The sequence below is a fragment of the Aythya fuligula genome, chromosome Z (genome assembly GCF_009819795.1).
Source record: "Aythya fuligula isolate bAytFul2 chromosome Z, bAytFul2.pri, whole genome shotgun sequence".
In the NCBI taxonomy this organism is placed as follows: domain Eukaryota; kingdom Metazoa; phylum Chordata; class Aves; order Anseriformes; family Anatidae; genus Aythya; species Aythya fuligula.
In genome coordinates this window covers 36,137,416-36,163,462 of record NC_045593.1, presented here as the reverse complement: position 1 = coordinate 36,163,462, position 26,047 = coordinate 36,137,416, and the positions used below count along the sequence as shown (strand labels likewise).

Below are 26,047 nucleotides of genomic sequence, written 5' to 3'. Positions count from 1 at the left end.
AGGCAAGTATGACAACTGAAGAAAGTAAACATCCACCAAACCAATTTGGCACAAGAGAAATTCTAATTTTTTTTCCATTAATGCAAAAGTCTATTTAAAATGTATAACCCTGCCAGATCATCTCATGAAAAGGGAAGCTACTTTCAAATAATGCCTCTACACCTGAATGCTCAAAACAGTGTATTTATATTTTATTTATGTATGCCCAAAGTCTTGACACCTTAGGAATCTCTAACATGACCTTTTTATTCAAATTCAACCATTCTGTTCTTCTTGTGCTGGATGCTGCACAACGAAATTCCAGACTTTATCTGGAAATTCTTTTCCAGAAGAACACAAATTTACAGCATCTTCTGATCTAGCCCCTTTTTGCTGTAGAGTCCTTAAAATAACTTACCTCATCATCTTCTACTTCTAATATCTCCTCAACATCAGTTGTTGAAACATTAAGGATAGAAGCTGCCAACAGAATTGACTCTTGGGAAAGACCTTTTTTACGTGCCCTCGCTTCTTCCTTTTTTTTTTGCCTGTTTGATTTTTATTCTCAGCTCTTGTATGCTGTGCTGTAACTCTGTGCTTAGAGCCTGGAAGATGCAAGCAGAAAATAAACCAATGCAATTTTTCTTAAAGTACAAACACTATGAAAAACACAATATCATTTAATCTAAGCTCCTTTAGCTAGGAACTATCTTTATTCTGTTTTATTAGTTGAATGGGGTATACTCTGTAATATGAAATAACATATTTAGAAAACACAGGATGAATTAATACAATAAACATAAAATGTTCTTAAACATAAGTACATATTTTCTTAGTATGCCTTTAGAGAAGTAACTATATTCAAAATGCCATCAACAGTAAGACAAAGCAGATTCTGCAAAATCAATTAAAAATGCTTTTCTGATTCAGTCTACCAGAATTAATTTCTGTAATGTGGTACATACTGCTAAGCCAGAAGGATGGTTGCAGCTTTAAAAAAAATAAAATCCAGAAAAACAGAAGAATATTGCTAAAAGAAAACTGGTACATTTTGGAAAGGGCAGCTTTTTGAAAGATTTAAGTGATAGGAAAGGAGAACCATTATGTGGGATAGAAAAAAAAGGGACTTCTGGGATTTAACAATCCTGGTGTAAAACCTAGGCAAAGGTAAAAAATCAAGAGATGGCTGGACAAAACATAGTTCTCTCAGCTAAATGGAAAGAAGAAACCCAGTCGGGGTGAGGCTGCTCTCTTAGTTTAAAACTAGAATTAAAAGTAACAGTACAAAACATCCTGCTGAAGAGACTGTTCTAACCTGAATGAAAACTGGTTTTGGTTTTTGTTCTTCGACAGCATACAAGTACTGAGCTTGACTAATACCTACCAAAGCTGAACATGTGCAAATGGCTTAACAAAGAACCGATGCTTCAAGTTCTTATCTATCACATTCCTAAAATTTTCTGATTCATTGAAATAACACAAAGCATTAGTATAAATCACCGGTTGTATAATTGAAATTATTTTGTTTCAACATTTATGCACATATGACAAAAAGGTTTTGTCAAAAGCACAGTGAGGTAATTTTATTTAAAAATTGTTGGCTGAGAGACAAGAGCAGTAATTCAATGTCAGAAGATCCTCCTAGTGATTTCAATGACTCAAGCAGAGCAGTGATTGTCAACATAGACACCGTGGCTGAGTTTAAAATGAGAGAATAAGCTTTTTTTTGATCGTCATATGTGGGTCTCCTCTTATTAAACTATTTCTCATGAGTAGCTGATAAATTCCTGGCAATTCTTTTGCTGCAGAATGCCTTCATCTCTAGAAACTGACTGCAGAATTATGAAGCCTGTTTATTGAAATTCAGGGTACTCTACAGCCTCCAGTGTATTCAAAATACGGTCATTATAGAGCATTTGCTAATAAATTTCAAAGAAATCACAACATCTGATTCCAATATTTATTTTTCTATCACTTTCCCAATATAACATTTTTTCCTTATTTTTCTAGAATTTACTTATTTAAAAAAATTACCCTACCACAAATTTGAGGAGAGAGCATACAATGAAATTTGTCCTGTTTTCTGATTCAAGTGTGGGTCCCTCTATACACAGTATTTCCAACACAGTACCTTGTACATATACCTGTCTTCAAATACAGAGCTGACAGGAATGTAGAAACATGAAATATTATATATGCAGGGAGCTAAGGCCACTTGGACAAAGCTCATAGAAGGGAACAAAGAAAAAGCAAAGCCCCAAGCATAAAAGCACGTGTTATGAAAGAAAATTACAGATGCATAATTACATGTTTTTGTGGCATTCAAAATGGTCTAACAGTAAGTTGGCTACTGCAATATGTAGGAGATGTATTTAACAGTGGAAAAATATGTATTTCTTCAATCAAATTGAATCAACTTATTTAAAAGTAATGGGATGTCCCTCAGATATAGATCATAAGGCTAAAAGGTTCACAGTACACAGTGCAAAGAAGAAATTTAAGTTAAAGGAGCAAAATATCAAGGAAATTAGTTGCAAAGCTACATGGCAAGACTATGAATAATGATGAGCAACCAAACACAGACAAACAAAACATGTTTGTAAACAAAGCCAAACATTCACTCGAACATCTTAAACAACAAATTAAAATTGCTAGACAATAGTCTTATTATATTATTAGATCATTTTTATAGGTTTATATAAACTCCAAAAGATGTCCATGATGAATGAACAAGCTGATATCAACAGCAATAGTGGACCCCTGAAATTGTTACTCCACTGTGCTCAATCTGTTAATTCAGATAATGAAGCCACCAGAAAGAGCCTGAAGAAACTGTAGCAGCAATTCAAAAAATAAACAACAGCAAAAACATAAAGGAGAAAGGACAGAGAAAAATACAATTAATAGGTTTTGATATGCAAGTACATATGTTGTATGCAATCGCAGTAGATCACACATATAGTGAACTTGCATTTCATTTGTTTTTTCCTTCAGCAGTTCTAATACCTTAAAGCTTCTTTTCTAGTGTACATGAAAGATCTGTCTACTTCATGGACTTTTGGATTGTATACTGAGAGATCAGCTATTTTTGAACAAGCCTTCTTCACATTATTAAGTTGTAGCAATGTTTTCATACACGTTTTTCATGGGACAAGTGCCTTAAAACATGGTAGCTTCCTTATGATTTTCATTTGCTCTCTGTTGACTTCTTATCTGTTGTAAGCAAATAGATCCATGTACTAAATTGTTTACCTGTTAGTGTTTTCATCTGTATGCCAGTTCATACTTCACTACAGAAGTGTTAAATATCAAAGCCACAGAGGTCTTTAACTGAGTTAGGAAGAAACATTTCCAAATTGAAAATGACAAAATACTAACGGTTAACCAATTTTTAACACAGTTTTTGTTGATGAATATACTGAAGCCAGTATAACAACATTCTTTGGTTAAGAAATTGATCCAATGCATTCTGGAGCTAAGAGCAGGATTTTAAACTATAACATTTCCCACTGTGTATTTCAGAATTGCTTCTTTTTAAGCTTATAAACATACATAGGTGTCTGCAATGAAATCAATATAGAATATGACTTCGAATATGACTACATTGATGTAAAATAGCAATGCCTTTATTAGTACTAGTAATACTAGGATTTGATCTTTCCTCTTTGTTTTCCTTTGGTGTGAAATCTGGGGGATATATTGTTGCTAAAGCCATTCTCCCAGCTTAGCTGTTACCATCAGTTATTCCTATGGGACACACTTAGCCTCTACCAACCAACTAGAATAGGCATCCCTGATTAATTCCTGAAAAACAAATCTAAAATACATCTCATCAGGCCAGTGCAATTGTTACTGGTACAACTACAACAAAAATAAGGTTAAAATTCTGAAAGCATAAGTTTGAAGTCCACAGTTCTTTTTAATCAGTAGGAACTGTTGCATTATCTACCAACTCCAAATGGCTGTATAGCATATATTACATCCACTTGGTTGCATACAATTCTAAAATATCTCCTTTAAAAGCTGTATTCTTTATATTCACAATGCAAAATAGTAATTCATAGGATAATAGTTTTCAATTTTAGTTTCAGCAACCAAACATTATTTAGCAATATATATTTTTTGCCCGTTTTGAAACCTACAGAGATGAAGTTTTTTTTCATTTAAAAGGTTATACTTATTTAAATGCTCAGGGAAACTGTGTCATACTGACTGTGACAACACATTTTCAATAGGTCTTTATATCCCAAAAAGCTTTGACACCAGTTGGTCCTGGAATTGACATAAATCAATCAACAGCCCCAAGTAATGCTACATGAGCAAATCAATGCCTAAAATTATTCTCATAATTACCATGTTAATTTAAACATTGTATTGTTATTGTTTGTACTACAGTAAAACTTAATGACTACAAGACAGATGAAAGTCTGATGCTATCATTGTAGCTATGTATAGCTAGATTTCAGTCTTGCAGTGGTGCAAATCTCAGGGCAGAAGCCATTTACTATGGAATAAGAAAATTTCAAGCTTTACTGTGTTTTGTACAAAACAATAATGTTCTACTGGGTATGGCTGGGATGGAGTTAATTTTCTTATAGAAGCCTTTATGTGCAGTGGTTTGGATTTGTGACTAAAACAGTGTTGATAACCACTGATGTTTTAGTTGCTACTCAGCAGTACTTGCAGAGAAGAGAGTCAAGGTCTTCTCTGCTCCTCATGGTGTCCTGACAGTGAGGAGGCTGGGGGTGGCACAAGAAACAGGGAGGACAGCCAGAACAGCTGGTCCATACTGGCCAAAGGGCAATGTAATGTCATACTCAGCCTTAAAAACTGAGGGAGGTGGGCAGGTCTGGCAGGTAGCTGTTGCTGGGTGTTGGTCTGTATACCTTGTTTTGTTTTTGTTTTTCCCCTCATTCCTTCATTCACTAAACTGTCCTAAACTCAGCCCATGAGTTTTCTTGCTTTTGTTGTTCCTGTTGTCTTCCCAGTCCCGCTAGGAGTCGGGGGAGAGCAAGCAGCTGTGGTGCTTAACTGCTGTCCAGGGTCAACCCACCGCTAATACATAGAACAGTATAACATAAAGAACAATTCTGTATGTTGTATTTGGTGTATAGCTCAACATGAAAGTGTCTTTAGGTACAAGTAATGCATTCTTAGAAACTCATTTGTCCTGTGGACTGGGATGGTGTAAGGACTCCTATACCATTACACCAAAAAGAAATGGCAAATCTTTTCTGAAACAAGATTAGTTTTATAAAGAAACAAAAGTATTGTAAATATGTAGCAGCTGTCTGTAGAACGATATCTAAATTTCATAGAACTGAATGATGAGTTTAAAGAACTTCTCTACTTTAGCAACATAAAAACTACAGCTGGCCAAAGGGTAGGGCATATCCTAGCACTGCAAAAAGTTGAGAGAGAATTACCACCCCAAACAACATTTGCTAATAGCAAAAAACAAAATGAATGGACAAAGTGACACAAAGATGATGTCATGTGTAGTTTCAACAGCCAATACAAGCATTCAAGTTTCTGAAAGTTGAGTTATTTGGTCCCTATTTCCTCTCTAAAACTGACTTTCAAAATGTTTTGAATACTAATGTTAAGCTGATCTCACAAGACTTCTGTATGTCAGAGAAAATAAAAACAATTCTCCAGTAATTTCATTTTCTAATATACATTATATAAGTTTCCTCAACTACCATTACTTGAACAGATATACTTCTTAGTTGTGTGTGTGTGTGTGTGTATATTTTGGAAAGGGACAAGAATGTAGACGAGAAATAAAGACAAGACAGACCACTGCAATAGATTTGTCTGGGCAAGGACTATAACAAGTATCATTCCAACTCCTGGGAATCAGTTAGCCTCAGGAGGTTCATTTAATTCTTATGATCCCCAGAGATCACACATGATTTCAGAGAGTCCAGCATATGCCCTGAGAGCAGAGCGAAATTGTGTACAGGAAATACAGACCAGTCTTATCTGCCTCCTCCAACTTCAGTATTCCAAGAATGTCATTACCAGATATTAAAGTAGTAGTAATTCTTTTAATAATGTCATACAGACCACATTTGTAAGGTGTTGCACTGGTTTTATTTATCTAATTTCAGAATGACTGCTGTCACAGTTTCTTCTGTCATTCTAAAATTTATGAATAAATATGTTTAAGCTATATGGTTCGTTACTTCGATTTATTTGTACATATTTGGAGGAACTAAGATAGACTTTTACTATCTTTTCTATCAACATAAAAGAAAACAAAAATTGACAAGCTCTAGAATGTATTAAAACACAAACAAAAGAAAAATATTCACTCAAGGGAATGTGTGAGTGACAATATTATCTAAAAGCTAGCAGAGCTTTAAAGTTTCAAAGGCTGATTCGATAAAGAGCTGAAAGGAAGAAATACATCTACTAAAGTAGGTATTCCATTGATATATATGATTTTAAAATAAACAATCTTATGTTGATTAGCACAGAGAATAGCACTCACAATTTCAGAGAGAGAGTGGAAGATGAAAACACACATTGCCTGGAAGAAACGTCTCACCTGATGACCTGTTAGACTTCCATTTTAAATAAAGATTGAGAAATTGCAGTGTGCACATACAGAATAATGTAATACTGCAGTTACATCCACAACAAAATTTTCCACATTCATTAACACAAGCAAGTCTGAACACACATGAGCATAATTAAGGATCTAACAGACAAGATCTGAAAGATTAATTGAAGTCATTTAAAATATTACCAGCCTCTTCTACCCTTGTGGCAAAAGCTATCTCCTGTTTGCAGTCCAACATCCCAGCACAATCCTGCCTTCCTGATGGCTCTGAGCTACAGATGATGGACGGTGAACTAAAAAAAAGTGAATTCAGTAACACCCAAAACCCAACTGTAGTAAGAATATCTGGAAAAGATTAGACAGATTTGTATAACATTGTTTTTCAAGAGCTAAATCCACCACAAATTTCTTGACAAAGCTCTTGAGTCAGGCAAACTGTAAAAGGGACACAGAATTTTGGTATTTGAATGCAAAACTCAATATCTTGGCATTTAGGAATGGGGGGAAATGTAGGGCCAAAAAAATCCATTAAAATGCAATACTGAAGAAAAACATTAAGGTACGATGACAGAAATGAGAAACAGTGTTAAATAAAAATTTATAATCTCATTTAGATTGCAAATAAAATTTGAATTTCTTCAACTATGTGGCTAAAGTTGTGTTATTCCTACTTGCCAGTAGGAGATTCAAAACCATTGAGAACAGATCTTTATAAACATTAATTTCCAAGTACAAAATTGACAATATTCTACTGACTGTATTCTCTTAATCAGCTCCAGGTATGAAAAACCATGGTGAAGAAGATTATAAATAGAACATATATATGACAATTATAAGAAAAGAAAATTCAGTATATTGTAATATTTCCTAAAAGATAGTATAATTTCTCTATAAATTAACAAAACAAAACAAAACAAAAGATCTAGGTCACAGCTAGTTTTTTTTTTTTTTTTATTTCAGACTGTTTTCAAAGCAAACCACATTCAAACAGTGGACTTATTCTTGCTAGTTATAATGTAGTTTGATTTATGTAGAGACGTACATACTACGATTAATTAGTAATATTAATACTTAGGAGTGTACTTCCACGATTTAGAATATTCCCTTTGCGATTCAAAATTATTTTTTGCATTTCTAGTCAGTTTTTTCTTTTTTAATCATCCTAAGATAACTGCTTAGTTATCACCCTTTCACTTATGCCTGAAATCTTGCATTAAACTCTGCTTATTTTCATAGGATTCTTTGTAACATGACTTTGGGATGAAAGAATTCTCTCTTGTAAAATCAGATGGGCACCTTATTTATAGAACATACCACTCATTGACAGGTGATACCTTTAGTCATATATAATATTATAGCTTTACAGTTATGTAATCTTTCCTGTACAGACTGTCAAAAACTTAACTTGTAGGCCCCAATGTTTTCAGACTGAGGCTTTTTGTAAATGTCAGAAATACTCCACAGTTTTCATTGTACTGCTGCTAAATTTTCAACACAATTAACATGTTTTGCGATCTATAACAGGGAAAAAATAATAGTTTTCTCTATAGTAGAGAATGAGTTGAAATATGTATAATCAGTGTGGGATGACAGGCAGAATATTTCTGTCAAAATATATTGGTTTCTAAAATTATATTTATGTGAAATGGGCAATAATAATAATTTAAAGTCCTATTTACTTCAGCATTTAAGTCCCACCTCATTTACATGAATTTTTTTTCCTGCTGTAAATTCTCTGGTTTCAACAGAATTACCTCTGATTTACAAAGGTGCTAGCAAAACTAGCATCATTTCTTTAAAACGTCATATATTATAGTTAACTGCACAGGGGAAAAAAAGGGGGGGGTGCTGAGATTGGAGTTTTGCACACACGTGGTAAGAGATGGCTGGGATTTCACAGAACTTATTATCTCAACAGTCAGGGCAGACAAAGTCAGCCCAGTTATACCGGACACAGCAAACAAAGAATATTCAGGGCAGACCAAGAAATACTGAGGTGAAGCAACACTCTAAAGGTCACATTGCAGGTCAGTGACCAAGATGTGAAAAGCACCAAGATTTTCCTGATATTCAATTCAGTGTCTGAGCTTATGCTGCCTCTCTGCAGAAACCCAAACAAAGCATAACGATTCTAAACCAAATGCCCTGTGTATGACCACTGCACAGCTGAAACAAACATGTTTGAAACCTAATTTAAGAGGTCAGCTCTGCATTCCTTATATTCTTAAAGAAACTCTTTGAATCAGTTGGCCTCTTACAACTGTGCTTTTTTAAAAAAAATGCTGTCACTTGTTGCTTTTTATGATTCTATTCTCCTAGAGCTCTTCCCACCTCTCTGATAGCACTTTCAGCATGCCCTTTGGGGAATCCCCTCAATCCTCACCTTTCGAAGCTACCGTGGAGACTTACTTCACCAGGCTCTGTCTGTGGATGTTTCTGTTCTTTATGCTTGGACTTTCTTAGTAATCTGATCAACATACACTGAACAATTATTTCTACACGAACTGTTAAATAAATAATTGATGGAGATCTTTCTCCTCCATTTCAAGTGTTGCTGTTTTCCTTGTTATTTTCCTAATAAGAGTTCCTATCAGTTTAAGCTCAGAGCCTTGCATCTATTCCCCACATCTTCCAGTTATGACATTTTACAGTCAGAATCACTGTTTCTGTCTTTCAGACACTGAAATCAACACTATCTTTAAATTAGGCTCCTTTCAGTACCTCTGAATTATGTACAGAGCTGATATACTGGAGAGAGAGAAAGCAGTCTCTCCAAGTCATTTTGTGACAGTGTACTCCTTTTGCTTGCCCAGCCTGGTTTTTCACATGAAACCCTGTTCAAGCGATAACCACCAGCAGTGATTGTGACAGATGCATCTGATTGTGATGGCTGTAACCAGCTCAGTGTGGATTCAGGAGAGACAGATAACAAACAATAGCTAAGGCGCAGGCTGAGCAACATGCTCACCTGACCACAGTGCTGGTCAATGTTGGACTTGAGCCAGATTTGGAAGACACTAACATCTGCAGTCAGTATGCAAACATAACTATGAGTCAATCATCTTACTCCATAGACAGTGAGCAGGCCAAAAGCCTGTTGAGCTCTCCTGTACGGCAGGCAGCAGGCTGCAGGACAGATCACCTCTAGAGTAGGGATGCCTCTCAAGGTTACACCTGCTGCAGAGATCCTTTACTCCTTGCAAGAGATTCCTTGCCACAACAGATCCTTCGTGAGTGATTAATAGATTGCTAAACTTTGTAAGCTTGGCTAAGATTGTATCTTAGGTTGATTGTGCACATATAATCCTTTAGACATAAACCATTGACCAAGTCAGGGACTAGGAGAGGATTCAGCCACAGCTAGCCTCCTTACTTCTCCGTTCAATGAGTTAAGAAAGCATGGGGGTCCACTCTGTACCTCATGACTCAATGGGAGGATCTCCTCGACCTCTAGACATAAACTATTCACCAAGTTTGGAACTACGTTTGGATCCAGCTGTACCTGGGCTGCTCTCCGAGAAGGAGTTTAGCATGCAAGGATGTCCATTCTGAATCTTGTGACTCAAGAGGAGGATCTCCTGACAGTTCCTCTGACCCTGTCCTCTACGCAGCAGATATACAAGTGTACATCTCCATCCTGGATTGCGGTGACTCACTATCTAATTTATATTTAAGCTTTGCTAAATAACTACAATATATATAAAAAAATGCAGTTTCTCTCTTATGAGTGAAGTGTTTATCATTTCCATATCCACAACACATTTAAAGGAGTTACAGGTGTATCTATATCCTTCTAGGGAGTACAGAATCACAGAATCACAGAATTTCTAGGTTGGAAGAGACCTCAAGATCATCGAGTCCAACCTCTGACCTAACACTAACAGTCCCCAATAAACCATATCCCTAAGCTCTACATCTAAACGTCTTTTAAAAACTTCCAGGGATGGTGACTCCACCACTTCCCTGGGCAGCCTGTTCCAACGTCTAACAACCCTTTTGGTAAAGAAGTTCTTCCTAACATCCAACCTAAAACTCCCCTGGTGCAACTTAAGCCCATTCCCCCTCATCCTGTCACCAGACACGTGGGAGAACAGACCAACCTCCACCTCGCTACAGCCTCCTTTAAGGTACCTGTGGAGAGCGATAAGGTTGCCCCTGAGCCTCCTTTTCTTCAGGACCTCTACAATGCAGAGGTCTCCAAGTAGTTCCCAGTAGAGCCTGTTGGAGCCTCATTCTTTGAAATAAACTTAAAACATGTTTTTTCTTTTTTTCCCTGAGGCAGAGTAGGAAGTTATTTGCAAGTTGATGAAAATAGTTTCCTGTTCAGATTTAGTATGTTGGAACTGTTTGCACAGTGACTAGTATTAGCGGGGTCATGGTCTGTGAGGATGCTTCCCAGTCACCATAACAAAAATGAAAACAGGACTATCAAGAAAATTATCCATGTGAGTCAGACATGCACCCAAACTTTGCACGAGACATACATGTATAGTTAAATTGGTTGGATCACTTAAGCAATTCCTCCAAGCTGTTAATACAGAAAGGGATATAAAAAACTACCGTGCAAAATATTTTAAGCCATATCTGTTATCATCCTTACCTACCACAGTCATAAAAAAGCAAAGTGAAATGCTATCCTTCTAAAGCTAAAAAGAAAAGAAGAATAAGGAAAAGCTTTCCAAAATCCTTCCATTTATTCTTCATTTTTAGTAATCAAGATTTTATCTATTAAGACATCTACATTATATTCTGTTCCTGGCATACTGTATGCATCACTTACCATATGCCTTCTGTAAACTATAAGAATTCAGCCATTCACTTCATTCATTAAAATTCACAGGGCCTATTATTCTGTTTACAGTCTAATAGATATTCACTGTCACTATTCAGGCCTCTGATTCAATTTGCCTAAATCCCAGACGCAGAGTAATCCTGATGGAGATTAGCTTAATTTATCACCAATTTCTGCACAGAACCAAGAAAGGTTGGTATTTCATAATAAAAGTTGTGGTTCTCCTTGTTTCCTAAAGCGGCATACACAGAGAAAAAGAAGCAGTGAGTGCCTGATTTTTTAAATGGTATGATTTTTCAGCTACACAAATTTGCTTTTCATGTCAAGATGCCTTCTTCAAAAGCTATGTATTTTGCAGATAAGACTAGTACTCATCAGACTAGAACACCTCCCTGTAACCATATATTATGCTGATTCTGACTGGACATAGATTGGCAGACTCATCGTCTGCTCCATACAATACAAAATAATCACCCTGGGTATACTTTTCTAGGTAAAGTGTTGACAGTTTGGAATGTAATAAATGAAATATATTTACTTTTTCACTTCTAAAGGTTCCCAGTGCGGAATATTTTCTAGCAACTTAAAGTCATGTGAAAGGTGTCCACTTTCAAAGCAAAACTGACAGTGTTGATTTATGAAAGTGATACTATCTTCTGTCATTTGCAAAATGTCCCAGTGACCCACTGAAGAAACCTTTGGTCAGACAACACTTCTAAATTGGCATGTTTTTTCTACAATTGTGTACTTTCCAAAATAAACCTGTTTTCATCTGCACAACAAAGTGCAGTTCTATATTAATGAAAATTTAGTTCCTTTTTCTTTTTATAATTTCCAAGTATAAGATTTTATAATTACCTATTATGCTTAGCATGTTTAAATGAAGAAATAAATAATCATTTGTATTGGGTTTCCATGGCAAGGGTTAGGTGGCAAGGAGGGCTACAGGGGTGGCCTTTGTGGGCAGAGCTCAGCAGCTGCCCCATATCAGATGAGAGCCAGCTCCAGACGGCTACAAAAGGGACCTGCTGATGGTCAGAGCTGAGCCACAGAGTGATGCTGGCTGGGCCTCTGGGAGAGCAGACATAAGAAAAGGAAAAATAAACTGCTGCTCAACAGCAGCTGGGAGAGAGGAGAACAAGCCCTGCAGACCCCCAGGTCAGTGCAGCAGGAGGGCAGGAGGTGCTCCAGGCAGGCAGCAGCAGTTCCCCTGCGGGCTGTGGAGAGGCCCTGGTGGAGCAGGCTGTCCCCCTGCAGCCCATGGGTCCCACATGGAGCAGATCTCCACGCTCCAGCCCCCCCATGGGTGGAGGAGCCCCCGGTGGAGCAGGTGGATGTGGTCTGGAGGAGGCTGCAGCCCATGGAGAGCCCCCGCAGGAGCAGGGGGCCTGGGGGGAGCTGCTGCCCATGGGGGACCCGTTCTGGAGCAGTTTGCTCCTGGGGGATGGATGGACCCCATGGTATGGAGCTACCCCATGTGGGAGCAGTGCTTGAAGAAATGCTGCCTGTGGGCAGCCCCTGAAGGCTCAGTTCGGGAAGGACGGCATCTCGTGGGAAGGACCCCACGTAGAGCAGGGGCAAAGTGACCGTGAAGGAGCGATGGAGATGAAGTGCTACAGACTGACTGCAGCCCCCATTCCCCACTCTCCTGCACCCCTTGGTGGGAGGAGGTAGAAGTAGGTGGCTGGGGAGAAGGTGTTTTTAATTTGCTTTTAGTTTCTCACTGTGCTAGTCTACTAGTGATAGGCAATAAATTATATTAATCCTCTTATGCTGAGTTTGTTTTGCCCATGACGATAATTGGTGAACAATCTCCCTGTCCTTTTCTCAACCCTTGAGCTGTTATCGTCCTATTTTCTCCCCCTTTCCCTTTGAGGTGGGAGAGTCAGAGAACAGTTGTGGTTGAACTCAGCTGCTCAGCTGAGTAAAAGCACATCACTCAAATGGCATCTGTGTCTGATCTAGGTACCCATATTAAAAAGATGGTCTGCACACCTTGGGCGCAGAAGGTTAGAGTAGCATTACTGCTAAAATTAAATCCACAGATTCTGGCAATATATTCACCAATGGAAATGTCCATATGAAGAACATTTCTTAGTGTCTCACTATAACTAGAGAATTCTGAGACTGCATTGCAAGGACTTTCTTCTATCAAAAGAACTGACTGTAGTTTGACATGAAGTCAGTAGCAGTACTTCTATTGCTCTCTTGTTGGAAAGGAACTGATCAAAAGCCATAAAATATTTTCCAAATATTTGAACCTTCCAAAACAAATCATCTCTAATTCTATTTAGTTTCTCTTTTTCTCTCTTCTTGAGATAAAGAACAAATAGGATACCATCTGCACATGGCCATTCCAAGAATATGCTTTATGGCAATGTTCTATCATTCCCAAAACAGAACAGTTCAAGAGAAAATGACAATGATAAATATTAGAAATTTTTCAAATAGCAGGATTTTTTTAACAAGAAAAGGATGAGTCATTAATTAGGTCCTTTGTAACACGAAAACTAGCTTCATACGACATTTTCAATCAGAACTGCCACTAAAAAAGGCAGCCCCAACATCTCTATCCTACATCTTTGCTCCGACCCCTTGGTGGTGCACTAAAACTGGGGCCCTGCATTTTCAGAAGTTTAACTTAAATAGGTGCATTTTCCTGAGATATGTCACTGTTAACTTGGCGTGATGTTTATGAAATCTTGTGGAAGTTTCATTAGGACAGAAATGAACAGTAAGAGTCACTCAGAGGTGGAACTTTTAAAAGAAGTGGGAGCATTTTAACAGTAGTGTTAACTTATCTTATACTGCATATTAAACTACAGCCAAAGGTAGCGGTGAGAAAATATGCCATGGGGAAAAAAATAAAATAAAAAAAAATGCCAGAATAAAGATAAACTGCAGAAAGGTATGAAAGACTGACATATATTAGGATTTAGGGTAAGTTGACTGAATGGCAAAGGACTGTCAGATCATCACTCAGCCAAGCAGAAGTGGAAGGAGGCCTCTGATGTATACGGCTGCATGTGGCTATGTATCAACCAACAGAGCAAGGGGAAAATGCAACTAGCTTAAGGCCTGCTCTGAGTAGCAGAAATGAGGGCAGATGTCTTAGGAGAATCAGAGTTAGATCCCCAAGTAAATCCACTAAGCTTGCCAAATAAACTGCCACGGGTCTTGATTTTGGCAGTCAATTTTATCAGATGGTTATATGGGAGACCTATCAAGAACAATGCCAGAACAGACCAGATGTGAACTGTGCTTCAGGGGTATTCTCTATGGAGAGCACACACCTCCCAAATCACAGAGGCTTTATGGAAGTGAGAAATGCACTATGCTGACTTTAAAGCACTCAGTCGCCATCACCTATTTGTTATAGCAGTAGTTGAATATAGGCCTTATCAGAATTTTGAAACATCTTCATCTAGCTCAGAAAATTCGGAGATTCCACACTCATGCAGATGTTACCACTGCAGACCATTTTTGTTTGTTTGTTTGTGTGTGTGTGTGTGTTCCCGATGTACAAGTTGAATAAGACAGACAATGTTACTGGGTCTTAAGTTTCAGGAAGAATCTGTGGCAGGAATATATGGTCAAACTATAAATGATTTATTTATTTATTTATTTTATTTTTTTTTTTTTTTAAAAGCACTATAATGAAAGAAAACAATTAGGGAGGATTTTGGACATTTTCATATCAAACTATGAAAACATGCTCTATCCTATTTTCAGTGGGCACCCAGTCAAGCTGGGTTCTTCACAGCACTCTGGGAACACCTAAAAATCATGAATTACTTTGCAATTCAACCTTTTAGGTGATTTTTCATCTATTTTACATATTACTGATATTGCATAATGTACAATGAATAGTAATCTTTATCAACTGACTTGCACTTTCTTCAAGGAAAGAAATCAGGTTTATTCAACATAAATTATTTTCCATAAAGCCATTCTAAGAAGTATAACTATGCCTCTATACTTTAATAGTTTAAGAATTTAATTTTGTATCAGATTTTCATTATTTTAGCCAGAAATTAGGTCAGACTAACTGGCCTACAGATATCTGTCTTGACTTTATTTTTTGAATATCGACTCAATATTAGCATTTTAAAACTACTCCAATACTTGTGCCAGTTTTGAGCATATACTTTGAATACTTACTCAAAATGAGGACTAGTAACTAATAAAATTCCTTAACCAGCCCCATAACAGTGTAAGACCAAGAAATTCTCAGTTTACAGTACTACTTCTTACTAGAAATTGTTTAAAATACTCCTCTGGTTATGAGTAGATTGGGCATGTTTCATCATCTTCATATAACATCAGACTACTTCCTCCCAGATACACAACACAAATATTTATACAAGATTTCGATCTTTACACTACTACAGAGTTGCTTTGTCTAGTAACAGTTCATATCCAGCATGTAATATCTACCTTCTTATTAGCATATTTTAAAATCCTACCCTTCTGTGGGGCAGAAAAATTCTTGGCCTTGCTAAACACAGATTTCACAGAATCACAGAATTGTCTAGGTTGGAAGAGACCTCAAGATCACTGAGTCCAACCTCTGACCTAACACTAACAAGTCCTCCACTAAACCATATTGCTAAGTTCAACATCTAAATGTCTTTTAAAGACCTCCAGGGATGGTGACTCCACCACTTCCCTGGGCAGCCTGTTCCAATGTCTAACAACCCTTTCGGTAAAGAAGTTCTTCCTAAGATCCAACCTAAAACTCCCCTGGCAAAACTTAAGCCCATTTCCCCTTGTCCTGTCACCAGGCACATGGGAGAACAGGCCAACCCCCACCTCGCTACAGCCTCCTTTAAGGTATCTGTAAGGAGCGATAAGGTCGCCCCTGAACCTCCTCTTCTCCAGGCTGAACAAACCCAGTTCCCTCAGTTGCTCCTCGTAAGACTTGTTCTCCAGGACCCTCACCAGCTTCGTCGCCCTTCTCTGGACTCGCTCAAGCACCTTGATGTCCTTCTTGTAGCGAGGGGCCCAAAACTGAACACAGTACTCAAGGTGCGGCCTCACCAGAGCCGAGTACAGGGGGACGATCACCTCCCTAGCCCTGCTGGTCACACTGTTCCTGATACAAGCCAGGATGCCGTTGGCCTTCTTGGCCACCTGAGCACACTGCTGGCTCATATTCAGCCGACTATCCACCATCACTCCCAGGTCCTTCTCTGCCTGGCAGCTCTCCAACCACTCATCTCCCAGCCTGTAGCGCTGCTTGGGGTTATTGCACCCCAGGTGCAGGACCCGGCACTTGGCCTTGTTGAACTTCATACAGTTTCATCTTATCTTATCCTAATCTCCATCCACTATACCCTATTGCTACTCACATTTTCAGGTTATCACCTATAATCAATTTCCTACTTCCTTTATTTTGCCTTTTTATTTCTAAATATTGTATTCTCTTTCCTATCAAACTGAAATAGACATCTATAAGGAGCTATCCTCTAATTGTGGAGCTATGTTTTTTTATTACTTAAACTGTTATAGTACACATTTTTTCATATCTTTTCCTAGCCTAAATCTTCCTATCACAGCGTTGAAGAATGAGCTACTCTGGTATTTCAGGTGCCCTTTTTATTCCCCCTGAATGTGATTTAAGGCCTAACGCCTGATCCCTATACCACACTCCAACAAAAATGATTTCAGGAATAACTTACAACATATTAGATACAGCAATTTTTCTTTCTAATTGTATTTTCCATGATTTTTAGAAGCTATCACTGGAGTTTACAATCTAGCAGTTTTGGTTACCCACCTAAGCTCCCAAAATGTGATCTCTGTAGCAATGCGGTGCTTTACTGTACATTACAAATATGTGATTAACTAGTAACTTATTAAATACTCTAATTTGATCCAGTGGTATATAACTAACTCCTACCAGAAACCTCTCCTCTAGGTTTCCTGACTTAGCATATTGATCCAAATGCACTCAAGATCCTGTCTTTCTGAGTTATCAATGACTCTAGAAACAAGTAATAGTGTCTTTTAATGCAGAATGCCAGCTCTACCCTCTGCTCTCCCTCCCAGCTCACAGACATCTCTTTTACACATTCTCCCTAATATTAAAATACTTCTTGAATGGAACAGTTATGTGTAACTGGACAAGTACATACCGGAAATGTTTACAATAAAATTATGTAATATCATCCAACAATGATTCTTTTTGTCTGTTACATGTAACTGCTATTCGAAATTGAGTTTTACCCATTTGCTTTCTTTGTTCAGACTCTTTACATATTAGTACAGAAAATCTGTTATTTTCTCTTTGCATTCCTTAGACAAATCCAATTTGTTTGTGATAGCCTACATTAGCCTACATGAGATTTAAAAAAAATAAAATAATTTTATGAAATCTTCATCTTATGTTTATCAGCTTGCTGGTGACCTTCTAATTACCAATTAAGCACCACACTCAGATCATTCTGTTTAAAGTTGATTTACAAAGCTCCTCTACCATTAGAATATGGTTCAATATTTCATAATACCAAAGCCTTAAGCTTCACCTCAGTTGCATACCTAATTGTTAATATTAGTACTTTCCGCCTTTTTCTCTTGTGGAGACTGACGATGTATATTTTTTTCCCTCTTGTGTGTGGAACCCTTAATTTTTATAGTCCATCAAGTTGATGTGATGCTACATCATTAGTTCATGTGTTTTCTGACCTCTGACAATTTGTTGGATACTTACAGTAACATTCAATTTTGCTAAGACACTTCATAATCCCTTTGAAGAAAAAGAGCACACTACTGTCGGTGTCTTTTGCTGAATTAACTCTCTTCTCATAATATAGGTAGTAGTCATTGTTTATTACTGCTTATGGTCCTGCTGCATACTCACACTAGGTTCCAACAACAATGACTGTCCTGTTACAGAAGCCCCTTCATTCCTTCGAAGTTCGAGCCCTCAATATTCTGTTATTCACTACATATGAATTCATACTATGCATTATATGTACTATAAGTATTCATCATTCTCAAAATAATATGATTATTTTGGCAAAGGCCAATGCTTCTTGATTCTCCTTCCTTTTGGATCACATACCTACAATCCACTTTTTTTAGTTTTTACCTCTAATTGATCCCTACAGGTTTGATTTCAAGAATAACTACTCAATAGTTGCATTTCAAGACGTACTTCATAGGTGCATTTAATTTTCTTAGATGCTATGAGATATCCCAAATATCTCCTGCCTATATTTTCTAATGTATATTAGCCATTCCTGCTTCATGTATCAGAGTCATTTTCTTCTTCAGAATAATAAGAAGAAATACAAGAAAGACAGGGATCTTCTGGAAAGAGTCCAGCGGAGGGCCACAAAGATGATCCGGGGCCTGGAGCATCTTCCCTATGAAGAAAGGCTGAGAGACCTGGGTCTGTTCAGCCTGGAGAAAAGAAGACTGAGAGGGGATCTCATCAATGTGAATAAATATCTGAGTGGTGGGGGACAGAAGGATGTAGCCAACCTCTTCTCAGTGGTTTGTGGGGATAGGACAAGGGGCAATGGCTGCAAGTTAGAGCACAGGAAGTTCCGCACTGACATGCGAAGGAACTTCTTCATGGTGAGGGTGACGGAGCATTGGAACAGGCTGCCTAGAGAGGTTGTGGAGTCTCCTTCTCTGGAGATATTCAAGGCCTGTCTGGAACCCCTACAGTTCTGTGATTCTGTGAAAATTAAAAACAGGATATAAAAAAAACACCACAGTGATTTCTATCTGAATTTTTCCATAACTAACTGCTATAGAAAGAGCAAGCCACACTCTCTTCTCTGAAGTTCCTCTATTAGCTGAACCTATTCATTAACAATGTTGAAAAGACTTAATTGTATGTTAAAAAGAACTACATAATGTCATGAGATACATGGAAAAAATAAAAAAATAAAAACTGATTTAAATTGATTAATGAGGAAAAGATTACACTTGCACTCAGAAAAATCAAGTCAGGCTTGAAAAATGAACAGAATAGAAGACAAAGGTAAAAGAGTATACAAATATGTTGAACAAGTTCAGAAAGAGAGAGAGTTTAAACTTGATTAAATTTGATCTCTATAAGGAAAAACTTATTTGAATTACTGAGACTAGAGGGAGAACCAGACATCAAGGTCATAGGAAAACTGACAGCCACCTGGAAGGAGACAGTAGAAATGAGGGAAACTGGATTTCAAAGGAAGAGCTGGTGCAGGGAAAAGCACAGTCACTTACTGTGACATCTTGATCTTCCTTTACAGGCTATTGCATGAAATACCTAAGAATTATTTTTAGGTGATTTACTCGATATACTACAAAATTCAATTGAAACACCATGATTTTTAAGTATACTTTTTACAGTGGTATACTGTGAAAAATTCTGTTTTCAGAGAACTTTTTTTCCCATAAATATTTCGTACCTAACTAAAGAAAGCAGTCTTCTAAGGAACCGATGAACTTCTAAGGTTCATCAATGTTTGAATTCTACAGAGCATTGTTATTTTCAAAAAATTTTTCTGCAAAGTAACAGTAGTCAGCAAAACTGTTATTTGAAATTTGCATGCATATTCTTTTATCCAGGAGAAAAAACTACATATTTAGCTTTAGTACCTATATATTATTATTATTTATAGAGAAACTGCATTTTGTGTGTGTGTGTGTGTGTGTACAGTACAACCATATAAATGCTAAAGAATATTTATGGTTGTTAACAGAAAAGCAGCGATATTATTCAACAACAAATGAAGCATCACGATATTTGCTAATACGTGATTTGTGTCATTAATGCTACTTTTGAGAACAGAAGATCTTTTACTTTCTCATTTTTTAATTTCTGATAAACTTTTCGTTATGGGAGTATGTAAGGTATCTATAGTATAAACACTTGCTTATCTCCTTTTTCAATAATTGCTACTGCATTTTATTCAATGTAGTCATTCCATATCAGCCTGAATGAAGAGTGAATTGTGGCTCTGTCATCTGTCAGGATGCTTTATTAAAAAAATAGATAGACATTACATTAATTCAGATTTTCCCATACTTAGCCAGAAATAACCATGTAGCTATGGAAAGAACACTATTTTTTTCCTCCTAGAGGAACGATTCTGTATTAGAAGAAAGCTAATCTTTCCCCATGAAAGTTAAGTTTCAAAAACACGTGCTTGTGGGAAATGAGGTAATTCACACTAATCAACAGATATGAATTGTATTCTCTGAAGTGCTGGATTTTTTTTTTTTTTCCAGAGTAATTTACTACACAATTATGAATTTTTTTCCTTGGACATAAGCATGCTGGCAGTGATGTACAAAAAGGTGACCAATATGAATGATGGAATTCTAGAGAAATCTAGGCAACAGACCTAGAGCCATTCGGACCAGTTCAGAGCTAACACACAGCCAGTACATGACCTTCAAAGACTGCCCCAGATCAGTGAATGCAGCAAAGATTAGCCCCACTTGGTCTTTTGCCTTTTTACTTTCACCCAGGACTACACTTATTTAAGTGAACACTCAAAAGAAAATCCAAATTCAAACCTTCACAAATGTCATGAACTCTTCTACTCTGTCATTGGCGAGCAGCAGCTTCTTCTGAATTGTTTCCAAAGCCTGACCACTCTGTTTAGCCAAACCATGTAGTTGTTGAGATGCAGCAGTCTCAAGTTCAGTCATAGCACGTTCGGTCTCAGTCATTTTGCTCTCTAGATTGGAAAGCTTGACATCCTGAAATACATCGAGAGAAACAGGAGTGACACAATAAAAGCTGATAGGCAGATATGCCAGCTTACAAAGAAACGTCCCACAAAATGGTAAATATCACAAAACACTTAAAATGTGATTTCACAAGAAAAAAGTAATTTCATTTGCTGTCATTACATCCATATTTCAGTGTATACATTTCAGTGAGGTGAGTGAATGAAATCAGTTACATACATTAGTGTTCTTCTGTTCTTTTTTACCTTTATGTATTTAAAAAGGCTAAGCCAATGACCTTGCAACTTTTCATTTGAAAGAAAGATATGAAAAGGTTTCACAGTAAACTCATCACAAAGCTATTATACCTTTTTCTCCAACTCATCTTTAGTCTTGTGAAACATCTGCTCATAATGAGACTTCTCTTTTGTAGCTACATTAAGCCTCTGTTTCAGTGAGTCAATGGAAGCCTTCTTGTTTGAACAGTCTTCGTTCAGTGACTTTAGCTGAAACAAAAGCAAAGAGCAACTTGATTAATAGAAATAAAAAATAAAAATAAACAGAAATAAATAAAAATAAATAGAAATAAAATTTAAAAATAAAAACTAAATCTAAAACAAGCCTATACATACTACATAATATACCTCTCTGTATTATATAAATTACTTGATAAAAGTACCTTTTTCTGAAATTACAAAGTCTACTGCTGATCAGGTAGAGATCAGTTTCCATGTACTTTCCTGTAACATAAAGCCTTGACTTGCATGAAATGTACAGAAAATCTCTTCATTTGCAGCACTGTTAAGTTTAGATATATTTTACTGTCACTATGAATCCAAATGTGAATAAACCATAGCTTCTACTGATTTCTTGTATCTTTCAGAAGCAAAATATATTAATTAAAACCTAGCTGAGAAACTGGTGACTGTCTACAAGCCAACAGTCTCTACAACATATTATAATAATAATTATTATATTTTTCCATACAGTGCGAACCTTGATTCTGGATGAAATGAAATAGACTAGCACTCCTAGAAAATCATTCAGTTCTCCAGTGAAGAACTCAGTTCTTCAGTTCTTAACAATACTAATCAGAAAGTTGTCCAGACAGTATTGAGTAACAGGGAATTTCTTTGATCTGCTGCTGAAGTTAATGTGAAATTTATGAAGTTGATTTTCCATATAGAATAATCAAAGTAATGTATGGAATTTGATTATCTGGAATCTAAAAAATGCAGCAGTTAATATACTCAAAGAACAGGATTAAAGTACATCATTCCATTCTAAATCTTGTCTTCAAAAGCAAAACCAGGTACTTCTCTCGTTTCATACATCTCCCTTGCTTACTTATGCTTTCACTCTCTGGCCGAGGTTTTCTTAATAACAACCTGGCTTTGGCGTGGAGGGTAAGAGAGTAGCTCTCTCTAGAGCTGAAAGTGCTTAATGACTTCAAGCAGAGGTAGTGCCTGTAGTATAAAGCAAGCACCTGCATTCTAGGATAACAAAAGCAAGCTGGTAAATTGTTTATTTCTATTTCAGGGTCACATGCTGCATAACCTCACACATAACAAAATGTCATGATCAAGAATGTCATGATTTTCAGGAATTAAAGGTGGAAGTGCAATACATTGGTTGGATAATATAGAAAGATGCCAAGACATAAACTAATTCTTCTGGCTTCCATGAAATTGTCCCAGATTTTTGCAGGAGAAATAATTTGCTATAGAAATGAAATTCTACTTATATGAATAGAATTACATTAAGCGTTAAAACCAAAGAAGTGTGACTCATTCATAATATTGCAGTCCAAAACAGATTAACACATTAAACCATTTAAATACTATAGCCAGGAGTTGTACATGCACTTCATTAGCATATGTCAAGTAAAATCATCCTTGTTTCAGGTCTGCTGTACTTTATGAACTTAGACTCCATAAAACTAAATATCACTACAACTAAATCTCTCTACTTAGAGCATGTCTCTGCAATTCAGTGTTCTGAATTCTTCAAATTTTAATTATACCTCTAGTGAACATACATGTACATTAAATTATGCTGAATACATCCAAACTATCACCATATACTGATTTCATACAAATTACAGTGGGGAGAGTTACACAGTTAAATTAACTGTACCTTGTTTTCTTAAAGCAATATATTAATTTAGTATGTATAGTGCATTGAAATAATTTATGCAAATACACCAGCTTTTGGTTTTCATGAAACTACAGCTAGCAAAAAAGAAGTACCTTTCTCTCAAGGCTATCTAATGTTTCAGTACAAGCTTTCTCATTTTCTTGATATGCTTTTAGACGAGACCGTAAGTCTTCTATCAAATGTCTTTTCATATTAAGGTCCCTCTCCAATCGAGAAATCCTAAAAGGGAAGAAGTTAAACTGCATTTCACTGTTAGAAAATATTGCTAATACACATTTTTTTAAACAACTAAGGCGTATAAATGCAGTAGAGAAACTACCATTCTGTAGCTTTTGAATGTTTTTTAAATACAAGTTTATTAAAATCTTGAAACTTAGCTTATTCTTAAACTAAAAGAATGACATTGTTTCCTGTTAAAGAGACCTATTTCTAAATATTCAATTTATTTGTGATTTGCTTTTTTGCTTTGGATAATGTTCTAACTTGCATTATCTGAACTCATATGATACTTCCTAAGCTATTATCAAAAAAAGACAGTTTAATTAATTACACTTCTTTGATGTCTGAAGTACATATCTTTCAAACATCATTTTGTTCAAAATTCTTTTTAAAAGAAAGTGAAGGGAAGAATTCTTTCATCCAACTCAGTAAGGCACAGATACATGAAGAAACACTACTACTGTATTATAATGCCAGATAAGACAACTCTTAAAATCTGAAAAAACAAGAAATAAAACTCTTCACAAACTTCTGAACTAAAGAGACTTTCATGTACTACAAGAAAATCTCCATTTAATAAGAAAATTACGTGTTAATCAATGCCTCCATGGTTATGGTACACATTAAATATAAACATAAGCAATACCTAACACCTGAATTACAGACATCTGGATTTCTTTTTATGAAAGCAAAATGATAATATATTCAGGAAAAAAAATATTGTTTGATATCATGCCAGTGTCATATTAAAAAATCAGGAAACTAATGCATCTTAACATTCCTTCCATCTATTTCACATCTACATTATTTTGGTTTTGTTGATTAAATCTTAATGTTAATGAAAAAGCAGTTATTTATTTTATCAAGGAAGCATGATAACTGGTAACTCTATTTTATAAAGTTCAGTTTAAACACCATGGTAGAAGATTTCAGTTTTATTTTAAACCAAAAATATACCATATACACAATTTAACCATTTTAAAAGTTCTCTGTTTCTGAAATGAACAAATTTTCAGATAAGTAAACAGCCTTTTTCCTACGAATAAAAAAAAATACAGTTTTTAGAGGATTTAAACTCTGGGACAGGCAAGAAATTCACAGATAAACTAATAGGTTATGTTTTTATTGTACTATAATTGATGAACTGTATTACATCAATTAAAGTAAGTAGGCAGAATAAAAATCTCAGTTACATACTTTAAACCAATACATGTGAATTTCAAACGAGTGATAAGCCTTAATCAATTCAAATAAAAACAAATACAACTGTCCTTTTTAACTGTTATGAATGTAAAACTGGATAGTTAATCTTGTTTAAGCATCTTAACCTTGACATGTCTCTTAGCCCCTAGGCAAAGAATTACTGTATGTGAAACATGGCGTTTAAAGTGCTGAGGAATTTATTTAGACTTACATCAAGGACTAAAAAAAAAAAAAAAGTCCACTTTATGGTGTGAGTTCCAATTTAAGGTATACTTATTATAACACAGATATTGTATCTAGCTATTGTAGCTGAACGCAACAGTTTAAACATGCAATTTTAGCATGTACTTCTCTAATTTTTAAAACAAACAAGCAAACAAAACAAAACGAACCTGAATGGTAAGAGTCTGCAAGATTATAATAAAAACAGAAATCTAACATTCTCTTACACATCTAATAGTGATATAGTACTGATTATACAGCTGCCACCGGGTGGCACCAAACACAACGGAGAGAAAGGTAAACATACTTTGCTTGAAGTTCCCGAATCTGTTCTTCTTTTTGCTGGACTTCATTTTTCAAAGACTTAATGGTGGTTGATTGCTTAGTGATTTCATTATTCGAATTCTATATTGGAGCATATAAACAAATCATATTGAATATTATCTCAGCCAACAGTAAATTTGTTTGAAATAATGGGATCTGTAAACTTTCCCCTATTATATGAATTTTCTTAAATGTTAACTGGAATCTGCTACATTGTGCAAAGGGAGAATTTTTATTTTCCAGCAACACTGAAGCAAAAATATTTCCATTAGAAAATATGCTCAAAATCAGTACCCTTCCACTGGTATGAAAATATATGATTAATAGATGTTCCCCAGGACACCTGCAAGCTCAAAGCAGTATCAGGACCAAATTTTCTCTTGCATAGCACAGTTAGCTAAAAAGGTAACAGGAAAGAAGAGAAGTAAAATCAGGTCTTTATAAAATCAGGTCTTTATTTGAAATTATGCTTGAAAATATGCTTAAATGGTTCTAGAGCACAAGAGAATGTTTTCCAATAATCCCTTTCATCTTGTTCATTTGAATATACAAGAAAACCCACTGCAGGAATTGTTGGTTTTGTGTCCCTTAAAAATCAAAGCAGAAGACAAAACATTTCCATTCAGCCATACTAACAAAAATCCTGTATTTCTGCAACAAAAAGTATGATATTAATGTTCAGGCACACGTAATGCCAGCTATGGGGAATTATACCTTTGTATTGTTACCTTTCGTTGTTGTATATAGTAAGAAGTTAAAAAAATAATAATAATCCTCAACTCCTCCATGCAAACACACGTATAATATACCCAAGATTTAGTTAAGAACTATTTAATCACTCTACAGAAATAAAAATATAAAATTTACCTAGAGTAGCCATCTTAGCAATATGAGCATATGCTTTG

At 36.1% G+C, this 26,047-nt stretch overlaps 1 protein-coding gene across 1 annotated transcript in view; it reads right to left on the bottom strand.

Moving 5' to 3' along the window:
- Nucleotides 1-426: 426 nt before the first annotated feature.
- CNTLN (centlein) overlaps nt 427-26,047 on the bottom strand; it is a 192,433-nt gene continuing 166,812 nt past the window's right edge. Inside the window, exons 20-24 of the mRNA XM_032206274.1 lie at nt 25,126-25,223; nt 23,267-23,393; nt 21,386-21,523; nt 20,862-21,047; nt 427-584 (exon numbers count right to left, since the gene is read on the bottom strand). Coding sequence (XP_032062165.1) covers nt 495-584; nt 20,862-21,047; nt 21,386-21,523; nt 23,267-23,393; nt 25,126-25,223 — 639 coding nt within the window. The 3' untranslated portion in view covers nt 427-494. The remainder of the gene's footprint in view (nt 585-20,861; nt 21,048-21,385; nt 21,524-23,266; nt 23,394-25,125; nt 25,224-26,047) is intronic.